A 20414-nucleotide genomic window follows, 5' to 3' on the forward strand; every position below is an offset into this window, starting at 1 on the left:
CTGTGTTATTAGCAGTTAAGAAATGACACCCCTATTTGATTGGTAGGCATTTCTTCATAAAAATCGACCATCAAAGTTTAAAGTTCCTCTCTGAACAGCAAGCGATCACACCGTATCAACAAAAATGGGTTGCAAAGATGCTCAGGTACGATTATTCGATCTCTTATCGCACAGGGGCTTAGAATACTGTAGCTGATGCTTTGTCTCGACAACCCCATGATCTCACTCATCAACTGTTTCAATGTGAAGGCTGTGTGGACTCTTCCTGGTCCGAGCTATGGGACCGTATTGCTGCTTCTTATGCACTGAACCAGAAACTTTCTCAGTTATGTCAGGATGTTCGAACACACCCTCAGCTGCATCCTAAATATTCTTGGGACAGCACCTTCCTTCGCAGATTGGGAAAAGTCATGGTCGGCGATGATCTCCAGCTTCGCAAAGACATCTTTGGTCTTTTTCATGATAGTGCCTTGGGAGGTCATTTGGGCATCCATGCGACTCGTCATCGAATTTCCGCGTGCTTTACTGGAAGGGACTTTCCAAAAATGTTAAACATTGGGTTCGCGAGTGTGTTGTTTGCCAGCGTTGCAAAGCTGATAACTCCGCTTCCCCTGGCCTTTTGCAACCTTTACCAATTCCCGATCGTGCTTGGTCGGTCATTAGCCTCGATTTCATTGAAAGGTTGCCTTTGTCCTAGGGTAAGTTTGTCATATTGGTAGTGGTTGATCGTTTAACCAAATATGGTCACTTTGTTGCTCTGGCCCATCCCTTTACTGCTCTTACCGTGGCTCATGAGTATCTTCACAACATCTACAAGTCGCATGCCATACTGGACTCGATCGTGTCTGATAGAGATCGTATATTTTTGAGCAACTTTTGGCAGGAACTGCTTCGCCATTTAGGTGCCAAACTTAAGTTGTCCACTGCCTACCATCCCCAAACTGATGGTCAAGACAGAAATCCTCAACAAGTGCTTAGAGAGTTATTTGCGGTGTATGACGGGTGAAAAACCTTCTGCGTGGGCGTCGTGGCTCTCCTTGGTTGAGTGGTGGTATAATACTACTTACCATTCTGCTATTCAGACTACTCCCTATGAAGCTCTTTATGGACAAGATCCCCCTCTTCATTTACCCTACTTGGTAGGTGCTTCTCCTGTTGCTATTGTCGATCGAAACTTTACAGCATAGGGAGGTTCTCCGTCAGGTTTTGAAGTTTCATCTTAATCGAGCTCAAGACCGCATGAAACAGATGGCTGACAAACGTCGCTCGGAACGCGAGTTTCAGGTGGGCGATTTGGGGTATTTGAAGTTGCAACCCTATCGCTAACATTCTCTTCGCAAGTTCAGGAATCAGAAGTTGTCTCCTCGATATTTTAGGCCTTTTCCTAAGGAAGCTCGTGTTGGTCAAGTTGCCTACAAACTCTCGTTACCACCTACTGCCCGTATCCATTCCACTTTCCATGTTTCCCAATTGAAGAAACATATTGGCTCGGCAGTGTGTGTTTCTTCTCTGCCTCCTGTGGGGTCTGATGGGGCTCTTCTTAAGATACCTATCCGCATTTTGGATCGTCGCATGGCTAAACAGGGCAACCATGCTACTGTGGAGGTTCTTGTTGAATGGGCGGACACTTTTCCCGAGGATTCTACTTGGGAGAATTTACAGGATCTTCAACGACGTTTTCCAACGTTTGATCCTTGAGGACAAAAATCTTCTTTCTGGGGCGGGGTATTTGTTATGGAATGGTTTTATGAATTTCATATTTTTGTTGTTTCTGTTATTTTTGTTCTGAACGCTGCGTTTACTTCTGTTTTCATTTTAGCTATACGATGCATTTTACGTATTAGTAAAACGATGTGTTTAGTCTATTGTATCTGTTACTTGGTTTCCTTTTATACTTGTAGTTGCAAGCCAAGAGATGGTTATGAAATTTGAAAACCAGAGTATTCAGATCTTCTTCTTCTTTTCTCTCTCGATTCCTTTTCTTTTCTTTTCTGTTATTTCTTCATTTTGTTTAGATTTGTTCCGTGACATTTAAGCGCGAGGGAGATCGAAAATTGCTGCGCCAACATTGTTCCTTTGGTGGCTGAAGGTCGATGTGGTAGCCACAGTCTCTTCCCTCTAGTTGCCGGTTCTTCTGTAACCCATGGTGGGCGTTGGTGCAGCATGGCCTTCTACCGGAGGTGTTACGTTCCGGCGATAAGTACATGTGCCTGGACTTTTTGACCTCCCGTGGCAATCTCCTCCCCCGACTTCTTTTGTTTTCTTTGAGTTTTCTTTTTGTGCGTCCCAAATGTATGTACCATTTCTAAAGCTACATGTTAAAAATAAAATTAAAACTAAAATTAAATGATGTGAATGCATAATTTTCCCTTTCATCGTTCAAGAGTGAAGGCTGTTCATGGTTCCTTGAATCATTCCTTATCTCGGAAGATAAATTAAATGGCTATTAAAAATGGAATATCATTTTTAGATGATTTCGGGTAACGTATGGTCTCATCTGGACCTTCACATGAAAAATATGATAATAGAGATGTCTTTCAAGAACAATTGGGCTTTGCCGATGTTCATGTATATTGGCATTTGGGAAGGGCTATGGCTTAATCAAACCATAGTCTAGTAATTCAATGATGTTCAATGATGTTCATGGATATTGGCTTAATCAAGGACGGTTCGCGAATGAAGCAACGGTTAAAGGAACACCACAAACTAACCAATAGAACATGAATAAAATGGTTTACAAAGCACCCAATTGTTCAATGATGTTCATGAATCCAGCACACCAAATCAAATAGGGTCTTAATATAGAAGTCTTCTACCTTCTCCAGTTCCCCTAATGCACAATTTATGTTCATAACAACAAATTATGAAATTAAAAGAAAAAAAAAAGGGAAAAGAGGAAGGTCTATAGCTATAAAACACAGTTCATCAAGACTAACATTGTCAAATAGTCTAGACCGGTCTCTTTGCAGTACCAGCAAGAAGGTTTACTTCATCTCTTGTTCTGCTTTTTTTCTTGTTCACTATTCGTCGCATGAATTGACATTGGATGCTGGGTCATTGTTGTTCACTGTTTGTCGCACAAATTGACCTCTGATGCGAGGTCGTTGTTCTGCTAGTCGTTTCCTGCTTTGGTACCTAACCTGAAAAAAAAGGGAGTATTAAGAAAAGTTACTCTTGAGATCCCGAAATTAGTCAGCTCGAAGTGTTAAAACAAAACCAAACAAACAAAGAGGTGCAACCAATTCCCATACAGTAGGAAGATGTCTCGATGAGATAGAAAGAAAATAGTTTCAGTCAAAATGGAAACAAAATATTGTGTTTACATAATTCTCATGCATCTAATATGTGCATGTCAGAAATATATGGCATGATGTGCTGGTGGCTTGAAGATTTTTAAGTAGAAATTGACTAACTAGAATATTATTAAACTGCTCGATGTAAGCTACCTTTTTTTGGAAGCATCTCTCTTTCCTTTTCTGGCGAAATTTGGTCAAAGCAGCTTCCCTATGAGCAGACTTGCTCTGGTCTGCTTTGCTCCCACTACCACTACCACTGCCGCTTCCACTCCCACTCCCACTCCCACTCCCGCTTGCATCACCACTTCCACTTTTCCCAGCTATTCCATTATCACTTACCATTTTGTCCCTACAGTATTGACTGCATTGCTACTTCCATTTGGCCCATTGCTTCCATGGTTACTACCTGAGGCACTTCCATTGACACTGTAGTTGGCAACATTTCCTTCAACCAGCCCACCCAACACATTTGATGATCCACAAAGAGGAGCATCTGCAGCCAATTTTTTCAAAGATAAATCATCATGTTCTGGTGGCTGCCGCTGCTGCTGCTTTTGCATACCATGAGTAAGATGGTGATGTTGATCATAATGGTTTGAGGGATGTAGCATTTGCAGTTCGTGGTGAATGCCTCTAGCTTGAGCCAGTTCTGCTGTAGTAGTTACATCATCAGCCTTGTCAAATACAACTTTTTGAGTAGCACTTAAAAGATCATTTTTCATTGGCTGGAAAATAGATGATGGGTGCAAAGATCTGACAGTGGATGATGCAGCTGACTTATTCTTATCAACTGCTGCTTTGGCAAAAGCATTGTTAGTTGTGGAGCCCATATCAATGTTATTGCTACCGACATTTGAGCTTTGATTGGGAAGGTCATTAACCAAATGAGATTGGTTATCGCATACTGATCCTTTTCTTGTCAATTCTAAATTACTATCAAGTGCAGACGAGCTTCCAATGTTGACAACGGAACCTTATTTGCATTTGATGCAGTATTATACCTGCAGGTAATACACATAATTGTCAGAACAAATCAGAATTCAACAAATCACAACAGAGTACTTTTTGTGGGATTCACTGAAGTTGATGCTCCAATGCATTAGTCTCTACTTCATACCTTGAGAATGCTGAAGAGTCTGATCGTCTCAAAACATTCCGCTCATCCCTAACTACAGTCCCAGCATCTTTAACACCTCTAATTCTCTTCAACCCAAGTTCAACAGATGGTGCTTCTTTAGAATCATTGATGGTTTTATCATTGCCATCTGGGATCTTGGAAAGCCTGTTTGAATCCTCATTCTCTGCAATTTCCTTCTTAAGATCAGTAGTCTTAGATGTAATTCCAGTTTGATTAGCAGCCTCAGATTTTTGTTTGTTTGATGGGCTTTCACTATTGAGGTCCAGCTGCCTTTTCCCAATCTGTTCACTGAATTTACTGGAGCTCATATCAAGCAGGTTAATCTGTTTAGCTCCAACTGTTCTCATTGGGACCTCAACTGGACACTCTAGTTGTAAATCTAAATTTCTAGCCATGCCTATATCCAGGTCCTTACCCACTGCAACATTGTCTGCAATAGAAAGGATCAATAAGGCTAAAAGAAGAGAAGAGAGACAAGGCAGTTCTGCCATTAAAAGAAAGAAAGTTAAAAAGGCACTCAAAGATTAAAGATGTTGCCCAGCATGGTATGCTTCAAGCTGAGGGTGTAATGAGACACTGCCTGCAAGCTACTTGGGTTCCACTCAACAAAAGATTGAATTCAGTTTGGTCATTGTTGAGCAGAACTCAAGCTCGGCAACTCAAGCTATTAAAAGAGCTGAGTTTGAGTACCTTAGTTCTCAGCTTGAGTCGTTTGCTTGCTTAATCGAACCCTTCTTTTAGTATATGTTTATTGTTTTTATTTACTATCAGAAAAATCACTGTTGGAACCCGTGCTTGAGTTCAACTAAGACAGTTGAGTTTGAAGTCGAGTATGGGAAATGAACTCATCTTTACTAGATAAACGACCCTAGTTGAACGAGCTCAAGTAGTTCAATTTTTATCTAGAATCGAGCCTCAATTGAGTCTTGAGCCTCAAGTTTCAAGTTGAGCTCCAGCTTCTTACTGCTTGAAATGGATGACTCAATCCAAACCTACTTCAAGCTAAACATTTGAAATTCATGTTTACCAAGCTGTTCATCTTGTTCTTGGCACCCCTTTGCTGCAGCAACTGGCACCCACTTCTTCCCAGATAATTCTGCATTTGAATGGACAACTTGGGCACATGTACTATCAGGGCACTCAGCAACTTGATCTGGGGGTGAAACCAGACGAGGGCTGTCAACTTCTATTGCTTGTTTTGTCCAAGAATTCTGCAAAAAAAAAAAAAAAAGCACAGGTATTAGTTTTCCACTACATATATTTACAGGTTTATAACAACTTTGTGACCTTTTCATCCAAGTTTCGAGAGTGATGAAGTTCAACTGTTAAGGATGAGGAATCAGAGGTTGTAGCCCAAATACCACAAAGTGATTAGGAGGATGTAGCATTTGTAGATAGTTAGCCCTAAATTTGGAAAGAATAAAATAATTCGTGCAGACTACCAATAATATCTATAATGTTTATTCTAAAAACATAATACCTACAATGTTATACATGTATCTGTATGAAATTGATGGCAAACAATAAATAATGCCGTTGGAGTTTAGGAGTTCAGAACCTACTTGTTTGTTCTTTCATATATACAAAGTTCAGACACCAAACAGCTCTCTTTTCTTGAGAATATGTACATTATTTCCTAAGCAAAGGTTAGCACAGGCGGAGCTTAATGTAGTCCATGACTTATAAAATTCGTTTCATGATGGCTTCAGCGAAACATTACACATCATAAATTAAACTTGAATGAAAGTCCATTACAACTAAAAACAAATATCTTTAAATATTATAAATTAATATAAACAAAAAAAAAAAAAAAACTTCCCACTCTGCAGTATGATATAAATAAATGAAAGCAGTTCAGATGTAAAAGTTGCTGACTATATAGTTCAGTACAATCCAAGGCTTAAATTTCACTACTAGATTTTAAAACATTTTTTTTTTATTAAAAAATGCAACTGAAGGACAGGTTTTGAATACCTGAGTGCCACTCCCATCATCACTACCATCACCGATATTTAGACCAATGCTCCCGTTATTTTCCTCATCATTGCTGCCACTGTTGTTGTCAGACTTCTCAACACTTTTTGATCTCACAGATTTTTGGTCTGTGTTCCACTCTCACTTCCACTACCACTAGACTGAGGGAGCAGAAAAATAATCATGTGACAAAGAAAACTACGAAAACATAAATGTAATCCAATTCTCCATCTCTTTGCTTTTATTGTTTTTTCTTTTTCAAAACAAACTAGTACAACTAGAAGTTTTCCTAATCAAATACCCATCTTAGATGTTACCTTCTTCATATGGTTGGAAAATAAACTAATGGAGTATGCTTTTTGTTTCAAATATTTTATCTATTTTCTTAAAAATAAAGCAGGAAACAAAAAGAAAAACTTGCTAGTACATATTTTGCAATCTCTACTTGTAAATAGGGAAGCTAAATCTGAAGAAGTGAAGAACTCACACTATGGCATCTCCTCCAAACATGCTGCCAAAGGTTCTTAAGCTCATTCTTTCGAATAGGCTTCACTAAAAAGTCAACGGCACCTTTTGACAAACACTTAAAGACTAGATTCATAGAATCCTGAGATGACATCACTGCATTCAGATCTCATCAAAAATATTAGTTAAAAGTATATACTAAAAAGACCTCGAAGTGAAAGCAAGAATTGGATAAAAAAATACTAGAAGAATTTACAAAAGGCAGAAGAGACTGGGGGCTTACTGATCACAGGAACATTTTTTCGTGTTTTGTGGCTCATAATCTTGCTCAAAAGAACAAGGCCAGATAAGGAAGGCATTCCCACCTCAGCCAAAATAAGATCAATATGATTCGTTAAATCTTCTAGAATCTTCCATGCTTGTAATACATTTGCAGCTTCAACAACTGTGAATGTGAAGTGAATATTTAAGTTAGCACAGGCTACATAAGCCCCTATATTTCACCAGATAAATGATAAGTTGAATATTTAAGTTCCAGAATGGAAGAGTGTATCCGAGGCATGAATAAATATCTCTTGTAGACAGAAAAGAAAAAGAGAAGAATCAAACATGAAATAACTGATAAGAATAAATAGGTATCATAAAATATCATCATTAAAATCGAATAAAATATTTAGTCTAGTGATGCTATGAATAGACAAGATGAAATGTACGATAAGAAAACTTCAGGCTTTAAGCGCTATAGCAAGCCAAACTAAGCTTAGCTAAATTTGGCTCTCAACAAGCAATATGTATATTAGAGAAGCTAAGTATCTAATCAAACTAGTTGAGATATAAGCTTTCCTTCCATGTGACCTGAAATATTTGAAGATTGCATGTATGAGAAATTTAATAATTTATAGAATAAAGTGAATAACCTCCAAACCATGATAAAAATATCCAAGATAACAATTCTGAGGCATAAATCTGTTATTTTGCAACTGATAAAAAAGAAAGCCAAATTGTTGTGTGTCATAATCCTTGAAAGACTTGAGTCACTCACCATCATAACAGCAATTGCGGAGAAGTGCAGTGACAACATGGCGGGTAGAATCATCATTTTCTACAAGCAGAACTGTAACTGTTGTTAGATGCAGAAACCTCTGCCAATAACACATTGCATTTTGAGACTGTTGCTGTGCTATTTGACGCATAGCAGGAGCCTGAACAGCCCCAACATGACCATCTTTCACATTTTGTGCAATCTTGTTAACTTTCACATCCTCCAGCATCACGTGCTCCTCAGCCACAACTCCATTTGTAGTTCTCTTGCTACCATCATAGAGCCTATGATTTTGTTCCCGTAACCCTTTGTCACCATCACCATCAACATTCATCTAGACGCTTCCCTGTAAATCAGATTAGACAATACTGGTAACAAACAATAAGGACAGTCCAAGATTGGAACAATAAAATCCTTCTTCAACTCAAAAAATAAATAGTACATACCTGTGTCTTTGAAAAGTCAAACCTCTGAAAATACAGACAGTTCAACCTAAAACAAGAGCAAATCAAAAAAGAGATCCATAACTAAAAGGTTAAACAAACCACCACAAGGAAAATGTTAACTCCGTTTAATCTTCAGAAACCAACTCTATACTCCGTAAGCTGTTTTCAACCTGTATAAAAACAACAGAGCATCCCGTCAAAATAATCCACCAGAATCTAATCATTAAGAACAGCCAAGTAAAACTCCCGATATTTTCCTCATTTTAAGGAACAAACCCGTTACAATACAAAAGAAGCTTAATCTTTATAGATAAACATGTAACCACAAGTTAGTTTAAAATTATTAAAATAAACAAGTAAAATTTTTGAAGACTTCTATGCCAAAAACCCTAATATCAAGCACCAAAAATCTGCTGCTAAAATTAAAGCAAAGTTTTTCTACTACTACCCAAAACCTAATCTAAAGCTATCAACAATTATAAGTAAATTACTAAATTGAAAATTTTGAATATTCTACAGTATCATTTCTTTGCAGTTCCAAATAGAAAATGAAATCTATGTCATAAAGAATTCAATCAAATAAATCTTTTCAAATCTGATATAAAGCTGAAGAACTTACAGGCATTTGAAATGAAGATAATCCTCCGCGAAGCTTCAACTAACCATCGTTATTCAGCTGGATCGAAAACATGTCCGGATTTAAAAATAAAATAGCGCAAAACTCAAGCAAAAAATTTAATTTCAAAGCGTAATTTTTACATTGAAATGAAAATTTTCAGTTATTACCAAAAAAATTTCCTAAATTTAATGCGGATTAGATTTTATTTTTTAAAAATAAATTGACTGCCTGAGAAATAGAGAAACTCGGGAGGAACAGATATCGCCGACCTTTAGTTTAGGCGACGCGAGAGCGAAGAAGATATTAAGACGAGCCCATCCATGCTGACGTGGATAAAATGGAGGTATAGAGCGTTCCAGAAATTCCAGGTAGGATGGCGGATAAATCCACGTGGCTAAAAATTTGGGGCCGATGGGGTTGCTGAGCTGGACAAAATCAAAAGCCGGGAGCTCGCTAGTCTCTATAGCATCTCTAAAGATATTGGAAATCTCGTATGCGACACGTGGCGTTTAAAGAGGTGGAGAATATCGAGACGGAGGGTTACGTCGTTTTCACGGACGTCAAAGGCTGCGTTGCTCATTTCAAAGGATCTGCTGGTTTATGCCGTTATAGTTGAAGTGTGGTCATGACGACGTTAAGTTTGTGGCGTTTAATGACGGAAGTAACCTTGTTATTACAAAATGACAAAACTATCCGCAATTTTGGCTTGGATTCGAACTATGGGAAAATATCTAGGTGACTGTTTAATACAGTATGAGTCTGTTAGACGAAATTAAGAATGTCGTGGCCTTCTAAATGACAACATTACCCTTCTTTCTAATTTTTTTATTGCAAACTGCAATGTTGTTAATTATCATTTTTAGTCCTTCTAAAAATGTTACAATTCAATTTCAGGTTTTTAATACAAAATTCATGCTTTGTCTCTCAATAATTTTTATTTTATTTCAAAATATTTCTCACTTATTCATACAAAATTCCTTCTCTTGAAAATTTTAAAGTCTTGAAAATTTTCATTCACTTAAAAATATTTTTATTGTTAAGTTTTAATTTGTTTCTTAAATATAATTTTAAAAACATATATTTTAAATAAACGAGTATAATGAATTTCCGTATAAATAAATGCAGTCATCAAAGTTACACAAATAAAAATATATAATTTAATTATTTTTCTTAAATTAAAAAAAGAAAGCAATTAAATGTGAAAATAAATTCTAACTTAATAACTAAAAGCAATACTATATGATAAAATAAAAAGCAGTTAAAGTAATATTTTTAATTGCTTATTAAGTAATCCATAATGACGCGATTTTTTTATAGTTTATATTTTTGTTCTTCAATCAAATTTGGACACACAACAACATTCGACGACAGCCAAAAATAGACTGACATCTTATAAAATAGTAAATATAGCTTTGGATAGTGGTGTCTTGGGAAAGCTTCGATGAACTTGCCCTGCTACCAATTGCGAACCGACAGGCTCAGCTGTCTCAAAAAATTTTGAAATAATAAAATGAATAAATTAAATCTAAGCTCATTAAATTGTTAGTAAATTTACGTTTTGGTCATTCGATTTCAAAAAGTTATAAAATGATCACTAAGTTATTTGAAAGTTTTCATTTAAGTTATTGAGAGGTTAAATCGTTGTTGTATGGCATTCTCTATTTGCACTGCTTATACCAATCTAAAGCTTTCGTTCCCCTTCTTTTCTATAGTACTATTTTTCATGAAATAAATTTGAATGTCATTGAATGTCACAAATATGCAAACTGAAATTCAAATAACTTTCGTCTCCGAGCTCCGACACTGACTGTCAAATCGAGTTGGATCTAATGTATGCTTTTCTACTAGTCGATGGGTACTGATTCACTGTTTAAGTCGTTAAATCGTCACTTAGAGCTCACTAGTCGAACATTAAAAAAAAAACTTAGCAACTAGTGATTTAAATAAAACTTTCAAATAGTCCAGGGATTTAAAAGAAAAATTTGAATAATTTAGAGACCATTTTATAACTTTTTAAAATTTAGTGACTAAAATATAAACATACTAATAATTTGATAACCTATCATAGAAAACAACAAACTGTAATGGTTATTCTTTTTAAAGATCAAGATAACTTGTAGATAGATCTAAATCTAAACTATTATTTAAAATTTTAATTAAATTGATATCACTCTAAATTTGGTCCCAATTTATAAATAAAAATTGAAAGTATTTCAACATTTTACATACAATTTAATATATATATTTGCACATAATAAAATTTGAACCCAAGACCTCAAAAATCTTCATTCTCTTAACTAAAATCATATTTAGTTTTTATATAATTTTTTATATATTTATCTAGTATTGAATAATGACTATAATATGAACTTTATAATTCAAAAGAGTCCAATCATAAACATCAAAATATCAATTTTTGGTGTAAACGAATAATTGAAAGTATAGTTGGTCAGTTAAAGATAAGTTGATTGCCTTTACCCCTGACTTCGCTCCTCATCATTTTGAAGAAACACGTGTCCGAGAAATTTATTGGATCAATATTATAGAATTGACCGAGAATTCATTCTAATAAACAACATCTTTTGGGAGTCTCTTTAATCATCGATAGTTGTTCTTAAGTTTTAAACTTTCATGTTTCTTCCAAGTTTATTTTAATTGATTAAATATTTATTCTATATAAAACTTGTAAATTTGAATATTTAATTAGTTTTAAGAGTTCTAATTTATTGTTAAATAGAGTTTAATTATAGATTAAATTATTTGTGCTAAATTTTATATTATTTTATTATGAATTTATATATTTTTTAAAATTTCATTATTCGAGTATTTATATAAAGGAGTCTTAATCAACTACATGAAAGGTAATTTCGTATTTGATTCATCAAAATTATCTTTTGCCTCATGTGTGATTTTATTGTTGAAGTTTAGATTCATCAAAATTTTCTAATCACAAGTTGATTAGATGTTTTGCAAGATAAATTATCTCTCTCTTTTATTTTAATTTATCTTTTAAATATTTTTTCTTTTTGTTACTTTCGTAACTTATCTTTTGAATTATGTATAGAAGAGATCTATTTACATAGATGTAAAATTAAAATAGTTTTACACTTTTTATTATATTTTGTATGATTAAAATTTTAATGATTTAATATATTCTATTCATATAAACCATGCATGTTAAATTTGATATAAATTTAAATTTTCTACTTACAATTATTTATTAAATATTAATATATATATAATATTTTAGATTGATATGGTAGAGATATTAAATGGGTTCGAAATTTTATATTCATAATAAGTATAATTATATCGATAAATTCAGTAGTCGAATCATCAAAATATCAATCATATAAAAATATATGAAAGAATATGAAACTATTTTAATTTTTAAGTGATTTACTCTCTGTTATATATATTTGGTTGATTTTGAATTCTTTCCCGACACTTCGATAATGGTCCGCAGAGGAGGAAGTGTTTTAGCGAAATTGCAATGAAAAGCCATAATTTTCTTTCCTAATACTGCGTGGTCTAAATACTCTTCTTCTTTTCCTAATTCCTCTCGACCCTTCAATGGATTTTGTGTTTAACTTTGCTAAGGACGAAGCGAGGAAGAGATAACATCTTTGTGGTTGTGGATTGTCACAAGATTGATGATGTCTTCCATATTGTGGATCCAAAACTATTGTTTCTAATTGCAATGTGAGGTTTCTTAATCACTTCTAGATAGTGTTATATAGGGTAAGTTACGATACTAAACTACTTTATTATTTATTATCTTCAAACATTTGATCAAATCAAGTCCTGAGATATCTTTTTTAAGCTATAGTGGGTAAGAACATTAACCCATGAGAAGAATGATTGCCTTTTGTTGAGTTTGGTTGTAATTGTTTTGTTTATTCTTCCACCAGATTTACTATGGTTTGCATTAGATTTAATCCCTTTAGCTTTAAATGCGATTGTTAATTTAGATGGTGAATGAAAAGTTGAGTTGGTGAAGGAGATTCATGGGAAGGCTCGAAAGACAGTTAAAAAAATGAGCCTAATGCATACTATACGAGTAAAGGGTGCAAGCAAGTATTGTTCAAGCTTAGAGATTGGATTTTGGTGTATATGTACAAGGAATGTTTTCTTTCCAAACGAGTGAATAAACTAAGTCCAAGAGGAGATGGACCATTTTAAGTTATGAGAAAATCATAGATAATGTTTGCGGAATTGATTTAATATTGTTGACCTTTCCCCTTTTGAATTCAATGCAAGTTGAGTTCCAAGGATGAATGCAACACTTTTACTTGAACAAACAAGGATTTCAAATAAACTATGTTATATTGATGTTTAGATACATCATTTGACATTTAAGTCACTTTATCCATTCTTAATAAACTCAATTTAACATTTAATATTAAAGTATAAATATTTAGACATCATCCAAACTCATAGAACAAGCAAAAACATCATTTTTTGCGCCATTTTAGGTTATAGGTATTAATACTCACATAATTGATATTAATACGTGAGCTTTAGGTATCGATACCTAGAAACAAAACTATTAAAATTCAATTTAAAAAATAATTTAAATACTCTTAATTTATATCATTTCAATTTCATAACATCACAAAATAACTTAACTGAAAGAGTCACATATCATACACATATCAAATTGTTAACAATAATCATTTTAAGTTTACCCAAAAGAACATGTTATATCTCATCAATATTTCATCTAGTACATACAATTGGTTTCAATTTAACTAGACACATGTGCATGCCATTCTAAAACATCAATACTTCATCTAGTATATAAAATTGGTTTTAGTTTAACTAGACGCATGTGCAAGCCATTCTAAAACTAGATTAAAAGCGTATTCAAAAGAAATAATGTATTTATATTTTTTGAATAATCTCGATTTTGATTATATTTGTTTTTGTTCATATTATGCTTAAAGCCATTCATATCTTCCCCTCAATATATAAATAAGAGAAAAATACGTTTATCTAACCCATAAGTAAGAGGATAATACTTTTTAACACATTAAAATTTACATTCTTCTTCTAACAATATTCATACAAATCGAATTAATACGCACACAGACTACTTTCTTCTGAAATCCAATTTACTATCTGTAAAGCTGTTTTCTCCTTAGTTGTCACAAAAACATTAATTTCTATGCACTAAACAGAGAATACAAATCCATCGGAAAGTTCACAAAAGATACGTGGCAAATTGAACGGTAATCATCATATGTACATGGTTTAATTATAATCCCTAAATCCTGCCACGTGTTAGAACGGCTGCCATAAAACAGCCTACGGATCTACGGTTTACAATTTTAGTGCAACTTTTCGTTTTTTTTTTTTTGTCTGTAACGAATTAGTGTTCACAGTTCACAAACATGGCGATTTCCCTATCGACAAATCTCTTGCCAAACACTTTCCAGTGCAACGGGAACCACAATCATCGTTCGACGCGCCTCTTTCCCAACCAACCATTGAGTTTCGGTCTCAAACACCGTAGAAACGAGAACAAACTCTTCACGCCACCGAATCCGCCGGTGCTCTCCGCCGTCTCCGGCTCTACCGGAAAGTGTTCAATTTTCTTCTTCCTTTAGCTGCTGCAGGTTTTTTCTTTAATTCGAAGCTGATCAAAGGGTTGAACTTGGAAGTGGTTGGTTTTGTTAACAGGACTGGAATCTTCTGCAGTGAGTGAAGATACTGTTGATTTGTTGGATACGGTCACAGTGTTTGATTTGAACGGCAATGGAATCCCCATCTCTGATTTGTGGAAAGATCGGAAAGCTGTTGTAGCATTTGCTCGCCATTTTGGGTGGTTATTTTTATTTGCATCTTTGTAGTGTAGGGTATGGATTTTGATACTTTTTAACTAAAGATTCCTAATAGTTCTGAGTCTTTCATTGCTTTTAGATGTGTCTTTTGCCGCAAACGGGCTGATTATCTTGCCTCCAAGAAGGTAAACTACTGCTTAATAATAATAATCCCCAACTCGAAAACCCATACTTTGATGGTATGTCATCTTTATAAACATAGCCCTGATAATGATGGCAGGATGTAATGGATAAATCAGGTGCTGCACTTGTTTTAATTGGACCTGGAAGCATTGAACAGGCAAGTGCACCAACATTATATGGGTTGTTTAATACATGTAGTTTGTTTTAATTTTGGTGGCTTATGTATATATCCATGAAATTTCACTTGGCAAGTTCATCAGACCTTATAAGTTGCATGAAAGTATGAACTAGGCTGGATGGTTGTTATAACTACTGCTTTTATCCCATGCAGGCGAAAACATTTGCAGAGCAAACTAAGTTCAAAGGAGGTACCGAAAAAATTCCTGTTCTGCATCTATTTTGCTATCTTATTATTAACACTTATTGACGATAAGTTGGTGGTGTTATCTTGTTGCTTTTGGTTCAGAGGTTTATGCAGATCCGAGCCACTCATCATACAATGCACTAAGATTTGTTTCTGGGGTTACAACCACATTTACCCCCAAAGTATGTAAAAAAGGAAGCATTGTACAATTAATGGCTTTTGTTTCTTAGAAATGATGTTGGATTTCTGTGATTCTAGCAACCTTTCTCATTTAGGTATTTTCTTGAATGGCAGGCAGGTCTTAAAATAATACAGTTGTACATGGAAGGCTACCGACAAGACTGGAAGCTTTCTTTTGAGGAAGACACTGTTAAGAGAGGTGGCTGGTACGTCGATCATTTTATTACAATTACCCTATTAATGAATCAACGCCGACATTCACAAGCTAGTCTTGCATAAGACACATACATTCTGCAAAAAATGTTATCTTTGGGATGAACTTTAAATTTTTACTTCAATCTTTTACTCTTTTTTTTGTGGACACCTTCCTGCCTTTCCTGGATGTCAATGAACATTTCAATCTGCTTATGACCTGAACAACGAATCTAGAGACCAGAACATTAAGGTTGCATGTGGTTCCTGCCTTTCCTGGAAGTCATAGAATGGCTCTTGTCACTTGTTCAATTTATACATAAGATTAAATCTGTATGATAAGAATGATTTTCTGCCTTGATTTAATTTGTCTAGTGTTGCAGAAAGACTGTTTTCAGTCATAACTTGTACACACTGTTCACTTTGCAGGCAGCAAGGTGGAATTTTAGTAGCAGGTCCTGGAAAAACCAACATTTTATACATTCACAAGGTATTTTACCTGAAAAGATGACAAAACCCGCCACAAGATTTTCTTGGCATAACGATAATGTGAATTTTAACAACTATTTCAACTGAAACCATTATTAATTATTATGTAATAACTTGTCATTGATTCACAGCCTTCTTTCCCTGACATTGGCTCTAAAATCCATTTCCCTTGACAGGACAAAGAAGCAGGGGATGATCCAGATATTGAAGACATTTTGAAAGCTTGTTGCTCATAAGAAATGGGGCCTATAATCTCAGTGAAATTTCGTGTTTATAATCTATCATAGTGTATATTTGGGAATTTTCAGTAAACTCTTCTGTTCTTTTCCGATTATGTGTGATACAACAGAAATAGAAAGGAGTTTTATCATTTTCTTTTCATTTAAATGATCTAGGCTTAAATGCTAAAATAACTCTCGTAAAATAAGTAAATAATCGAAAGTTTCACTCAATTAAGGTCTAAGTAAAATGTAACAACTGCTGTCTGCTGCCATTAATCAAAAGTTTCCGAATTTTACGGGACAAAAGTTGCTGTACATTGGTTTCAGAGGTAAAATGTAACTACTGCTGCCATTATAACTTAAAACATATTGGCCCTGAATCTATGATCATTTTCCATAAAATCATGCCATCACAAGCCATTTTTGACAATAAAACTAATGGAATGCAAACAGTAAAACGCATTTTGTAATTAATTATCTTAAAACTGCCCTGCTTCTGAAGATCTTTAGGTTTCATATCTTACTCTTCCTTGATTCTAAGAGGGAGTGAGGTTGAAAAAAAGCTCCTCCATGATTGTGGTGTTTCTAAGTAGTCATATCTAACATGTATTGTTTCTGTTTTACTGTCATCTTAACTTGAGAGGAGCAGAGTCTTCGGTCTACATGCAGTTTAAAGAATCAACTCTATGATATTGACTGCTGACTTAGCTTCCCTTTGATCCTGGCAGAGTAGCAGACAATGTTCATTACCTATAAGCCTAGTGGTGCATGAACATATGGTGAAACTGCCATTTTAGATGCTGGGTTTATCCCAATCTACACTGGTTTTTCATTAACTTTATTATTATTATTTTTTTAAACTTTGAAGTTCGAAAAGCACATAGGCATGATATACTCTCTTGAGGAATAAAAATCGTTGCAGTATTAATTTAACGTCATTTACACTGCTTTATATTCATTACTTGTAGTGTCGTCGATCAAAGAAGATGCATTCATATATATCCGATATGCAGAAAAGGTGATGTTTAATTCCCACCATTTGGAAAAGGCATAATTATTCATCACCATTGCCGTACGGAAAGTGCTATATGCCTGCCATTCATTTTTGCTTCATCTACTTGTTCCAGTATGTACCCTTAATGGATCTACGAAATGCGGACTATTAATTACTGAACTCGTTAAAGTAAATATGTTGAAAAACAAAATAAAAAAAAAACAATTTTGATCAAGTCTAAACATCCTTTAAAAGGTTAGAAACAAACAAGAACGGAGTTTACGACACTCAACAAGACAAAACCGACAAAGAAAAGGAGACAAAAAGGGAAAAAATTCAACCTAGAAAACGAGCTCCACTTCCATCTACAAAGAGCAAACAGCAACTGACACAGTAAATACTGTCTCGATGTTATCCACGAGCCGAACAATTCACGTCGTTTTCCAGTCAGATAAGTGCTTCAATATTCATGGGCCCTTTAGTATGGGGTTATCAACATCACCCGTGCAAAGGCAGCACATTATTTTAATTACTACTATTTATTTGGGTTCGGTCACTGAAATATGTTCTAAATTAGCTATTTAATTGAATTCGTATATCTAAATTATCTAAATTAAATGTTAATTTAGACTTAACATAGAGTAAATTTAAAATACTTTAATCACAAATTGAGCATGAACAATTTATATTTAATATTTAAAAAAATCTTAAATTAAAATTAGTTAATTCTTACGCTAAAAGAAATTATTTATCTCATATTCAAAGTCATCTTTAAATTTTGATTTTAAGTCATCTTTAAGTTAATAAAAAGTATGATTAATATGATATTCATATTTTGAAGAAATTATAAGATTAAATCATAATATAGAGATGTGTAGCCAATTATATCTTTTTAATCTATTTTCTTAAAATTAAAAGAAAATGTTTCAAAGATGAAATTATGTGGTTAAAGAAAGAAAAGTTAAGCTAAGATTAGTCAGGAACACAATGTTGGTTTGTCGGGTCAATGTAAAAGTTTGTTTACCTTTGAGGTGACATACTAAAATTCTTATGGTAATTTTATCAATATGATAAATTGATGATGAAATCGTTAAATTTTTATTTAGTATATAGTTGAAAATAAATAGAGTAGGATTTACTCTAAAAATATTGAAATCATATTATGTTCGGGATAATTGACTCTAAATATATTAAGAAGGCATATTAAAATATATAAAGTAAATATGTTCATAATAAATTCGATTTTCTTTCTTTGTTTATTGGTGTTGTTTTGATGTATCATTTTGATAAATTTGAAAATATTATATATTTATCATTTAATTCATAGTAAATAATTTTAAAAATTCTACTTACATATAAATATTTTTAAAATTAAAATTATTAATTAAATTTAATAATTTAATCTAGCCATTATATTTTATTAAAATCAATTTAAAATATCAAAATCTTATAGGTATAAAAATGGATATTGGGTAGAATAAAGCGTAACACATGGGTTAAAACTCATGTAGCAGCGGATGGAGGCAGTCGAAAAAAGGAGGGAGTAATTTTTCTTATTAATTTCAAACACCATCTTTTTGTCTGTTTCATACCAGAAATAAGCATGTAATAAACTTCCGTAAAAATCACCTTATCCAACCAAAATATCCTACTTCTTAGCCAAAAAAGTACAGAAAACTAATCGAGTAAAAAAATAATATCTGGTATTGGAACATATAATATTTGACAATTCTTGTCCCCATGTGCCTCCAAAATTGTCTCTAAAAGTATTTTTATATTTGGACCTAAATAAAGAAAAATACACAACACCAATTATTTGAGGATCCTTTTGCCCGTACAGTTAATCATGTTTATGTTTCATCCATGGCATCTGGTTTTGAAGTTCTACTTTCATGCAGCCAAAACCAGACATGATGATGCTTTTATTTTCCCTACTTTTTAATTCTTTTATTAACCAAATAAAAATGAAGCCTTGAAATGTTAACGTTGCCTTCTTTTTTGCCATTGAAGCATTGAAGCATTTCACAAAAAGGAAGCAAGCAATTTGGGAATTTAGAGCCAAAAATGAATGACGCAGATGAGTTTTTTTTATTTGATACCAAGCATTGTCTGATAAAGAGAGAAAGAGAGTACATCAAAGTGATAGAATTGATGTTGATGATAATTAAAAGAAAGAGACAGCTACATGAGAATTCTCATTGAAGAGCACTAGTTGCAGGCAACAATGCAGGAAAGGGTAAGCAAAGCTTCAATCAAGAATCACCATGACTATCTGGTTTTTGGAAGCTGTATTTGTTCTCTGAAAATGCCACCTTATTCTTCTTTCTTTGCAATCTTCTACCTACTTTTGATGCTATTCTTAAAACAGACTCCATTATAATGGATATGATTCTAACCTTGATCTGCCCTCTTTTTGGAGGTACCCTTTTTTGCTTTACCTCACCTTCTGCCTTTTCCATAGCCAAGTTACAGACTTGAAGGAATTTCAGAGAAAAGAAAATATTAGCGTTAACTGATCAAACTGAGCTACAAATTTTGGCAAATTGTGAATGCAAAGTGGAAAAGTTGAGGATACCTTATATACTGAGGGGCCATTAGCTTGTTTCCTTTGCTTCTTCCTTTTTTTTTTGTTTTCTTTTTCTCCTGTTAGGGAAAAGGGTAGATTGGTGGGGGGAGCAATTGACTTAGTTTTCCTGACTCACCAAATTCCTTTTTTTTTTTTTTTTGTTTTACTCTCAGCTGAATTACCTTGTTATGTTTTGAATTTGATGACATTTTGAAGATTTGTGCGCTTATGTACATATGATTAATTGTGCTAACTTCAACACATTCATGTATGGAATCATTGGCAATTGACTTTTAAGTGCCTTTCAGCTTTGATGGTCTACTCTGAATTAAAAATGAAAAAACAAAAATCTAGTTTCCAACAGAAGCTAACAAAGGTGCAAAGCCCACACGTTCACCATGTCAAGCTCAAATAATCCTATTATTATTTCATGTCTTCGTTGTCTACCTTGAAAATGACTTA

At 34.0% G+C, this 20414-nt stretch overlaps 2 protein-coding genes and 1 long non-coding RNA gene across 3 annotated transcripts; 1 reads left to right on the plus strand and 2 right to left on the minus strand.

The window, feature by feature from the left end:
* Positions 1–2688: 2688 nt before the first annotated feature.
* LOC108456892 (two-component response regulator-like APRR7) lies at positions 2689–9470 on the minus strand. The gene is given in 14 exon segments (XM_053018829.1): positions 2689–3140; positions 3447–3643; positions 3646–3970; positions 4055–4263; positions 4266–4297; positions 4414–4864; positions 5462–5645; positions 6409–6536; positions 6539–6569; positions 6896–7029; positions 7157–7318; positions 7916–8261; positions 8362–8531; positions 8981–9470. Coding segments are annotated over 12 exon segments (2307 nt in total). The 5' UTR covers positions 8250–8261; positions 8362–8531; positions 8981–9470; the 3' UTR covers positions 2689–3020.
* A 4814-nt stretch (positions 9471–14284) lies between these two features.
* LOC108455794 (thioredoxin-like protein AAED1, chloroplastic) lies at positions 14285–16558 on the plus strand. The gene is made up of 9 exons (XM_053019103.1): positions 14285–14559; positions 14662–14804; positions 14903–14948; positions 15044–15103; positions 15278–15314; positions 15413–15492; positions 15605–15696; positions 16112–16172; positions 16348–16558. The coding sequence occupies exons 1-9, from the start codon at positions 14374–14376 to the stop codon at positions 16405–16407; spliced, it is 765 nt and encodes a 254-aa protein (XP_052875063.1). The 5' UTR covers positions 14285–14373; the 3' UTR covers positions 16408–16558.
* A 2897-nt stretch (positions 16559–19455) lies between these two features.
* Positions 19456–20147, minus strand: LOC128280389 (uncharacterized). Its single transcript, XR_008270560.1, has 2 exons — positions 19962–20147; positions 19456–19859 (listed from the first exon to the last, which is right to left on the minus strand). It is a non-coding gene; the product is annotated as an uncharacterized LOC128280389 (long non-coding RNA).
* Positions 20148–20414: the final 267 nt, after the last annotated feature.

The sequence above is a fragment of the Gossypium arboreum genome, chromosome 9 (genome assembly GCF_025698485.1).
Source record: "Gossypium arboreum isolate Shixiya-1 chromosome 9, ASM2569848v2, whole genome shotgun sequence".
In the NCBI taxonomy this organism is placed as follows: domain Eukaryota; kingdom Viridiplantae; phylum Streptophyta; class Magnoliopsida; order Malvales; family Malvaceae; genus Gossypium; species Gossypium arboreum.

Excerpts from the sequence above, each read along its gene's own strand:
- LOC108455794 (XM_053019103.1), top strand. The coding sequence starts at position 14,374 with ATGGCGATTTCCCTATCGACAAATCTCTTGCCAAACACTTTCCAGTGC. Across the intron at positions 14,560-14,661 it reads CCGCCGTCTCCGGCTCTACC|GGACTGGAATCTTCTGCAGT; the intron begins GGAAAGTGTTCA and ends GTTTTGTTAACA. Across the intron at positions 15,104-15,277 it reads GACCTGGAAGCATTGAACAG|GCGAAAACATTTGCAGAGCA; the intron begins GCAAGTGCACCA and ends TATCCCATGCAG.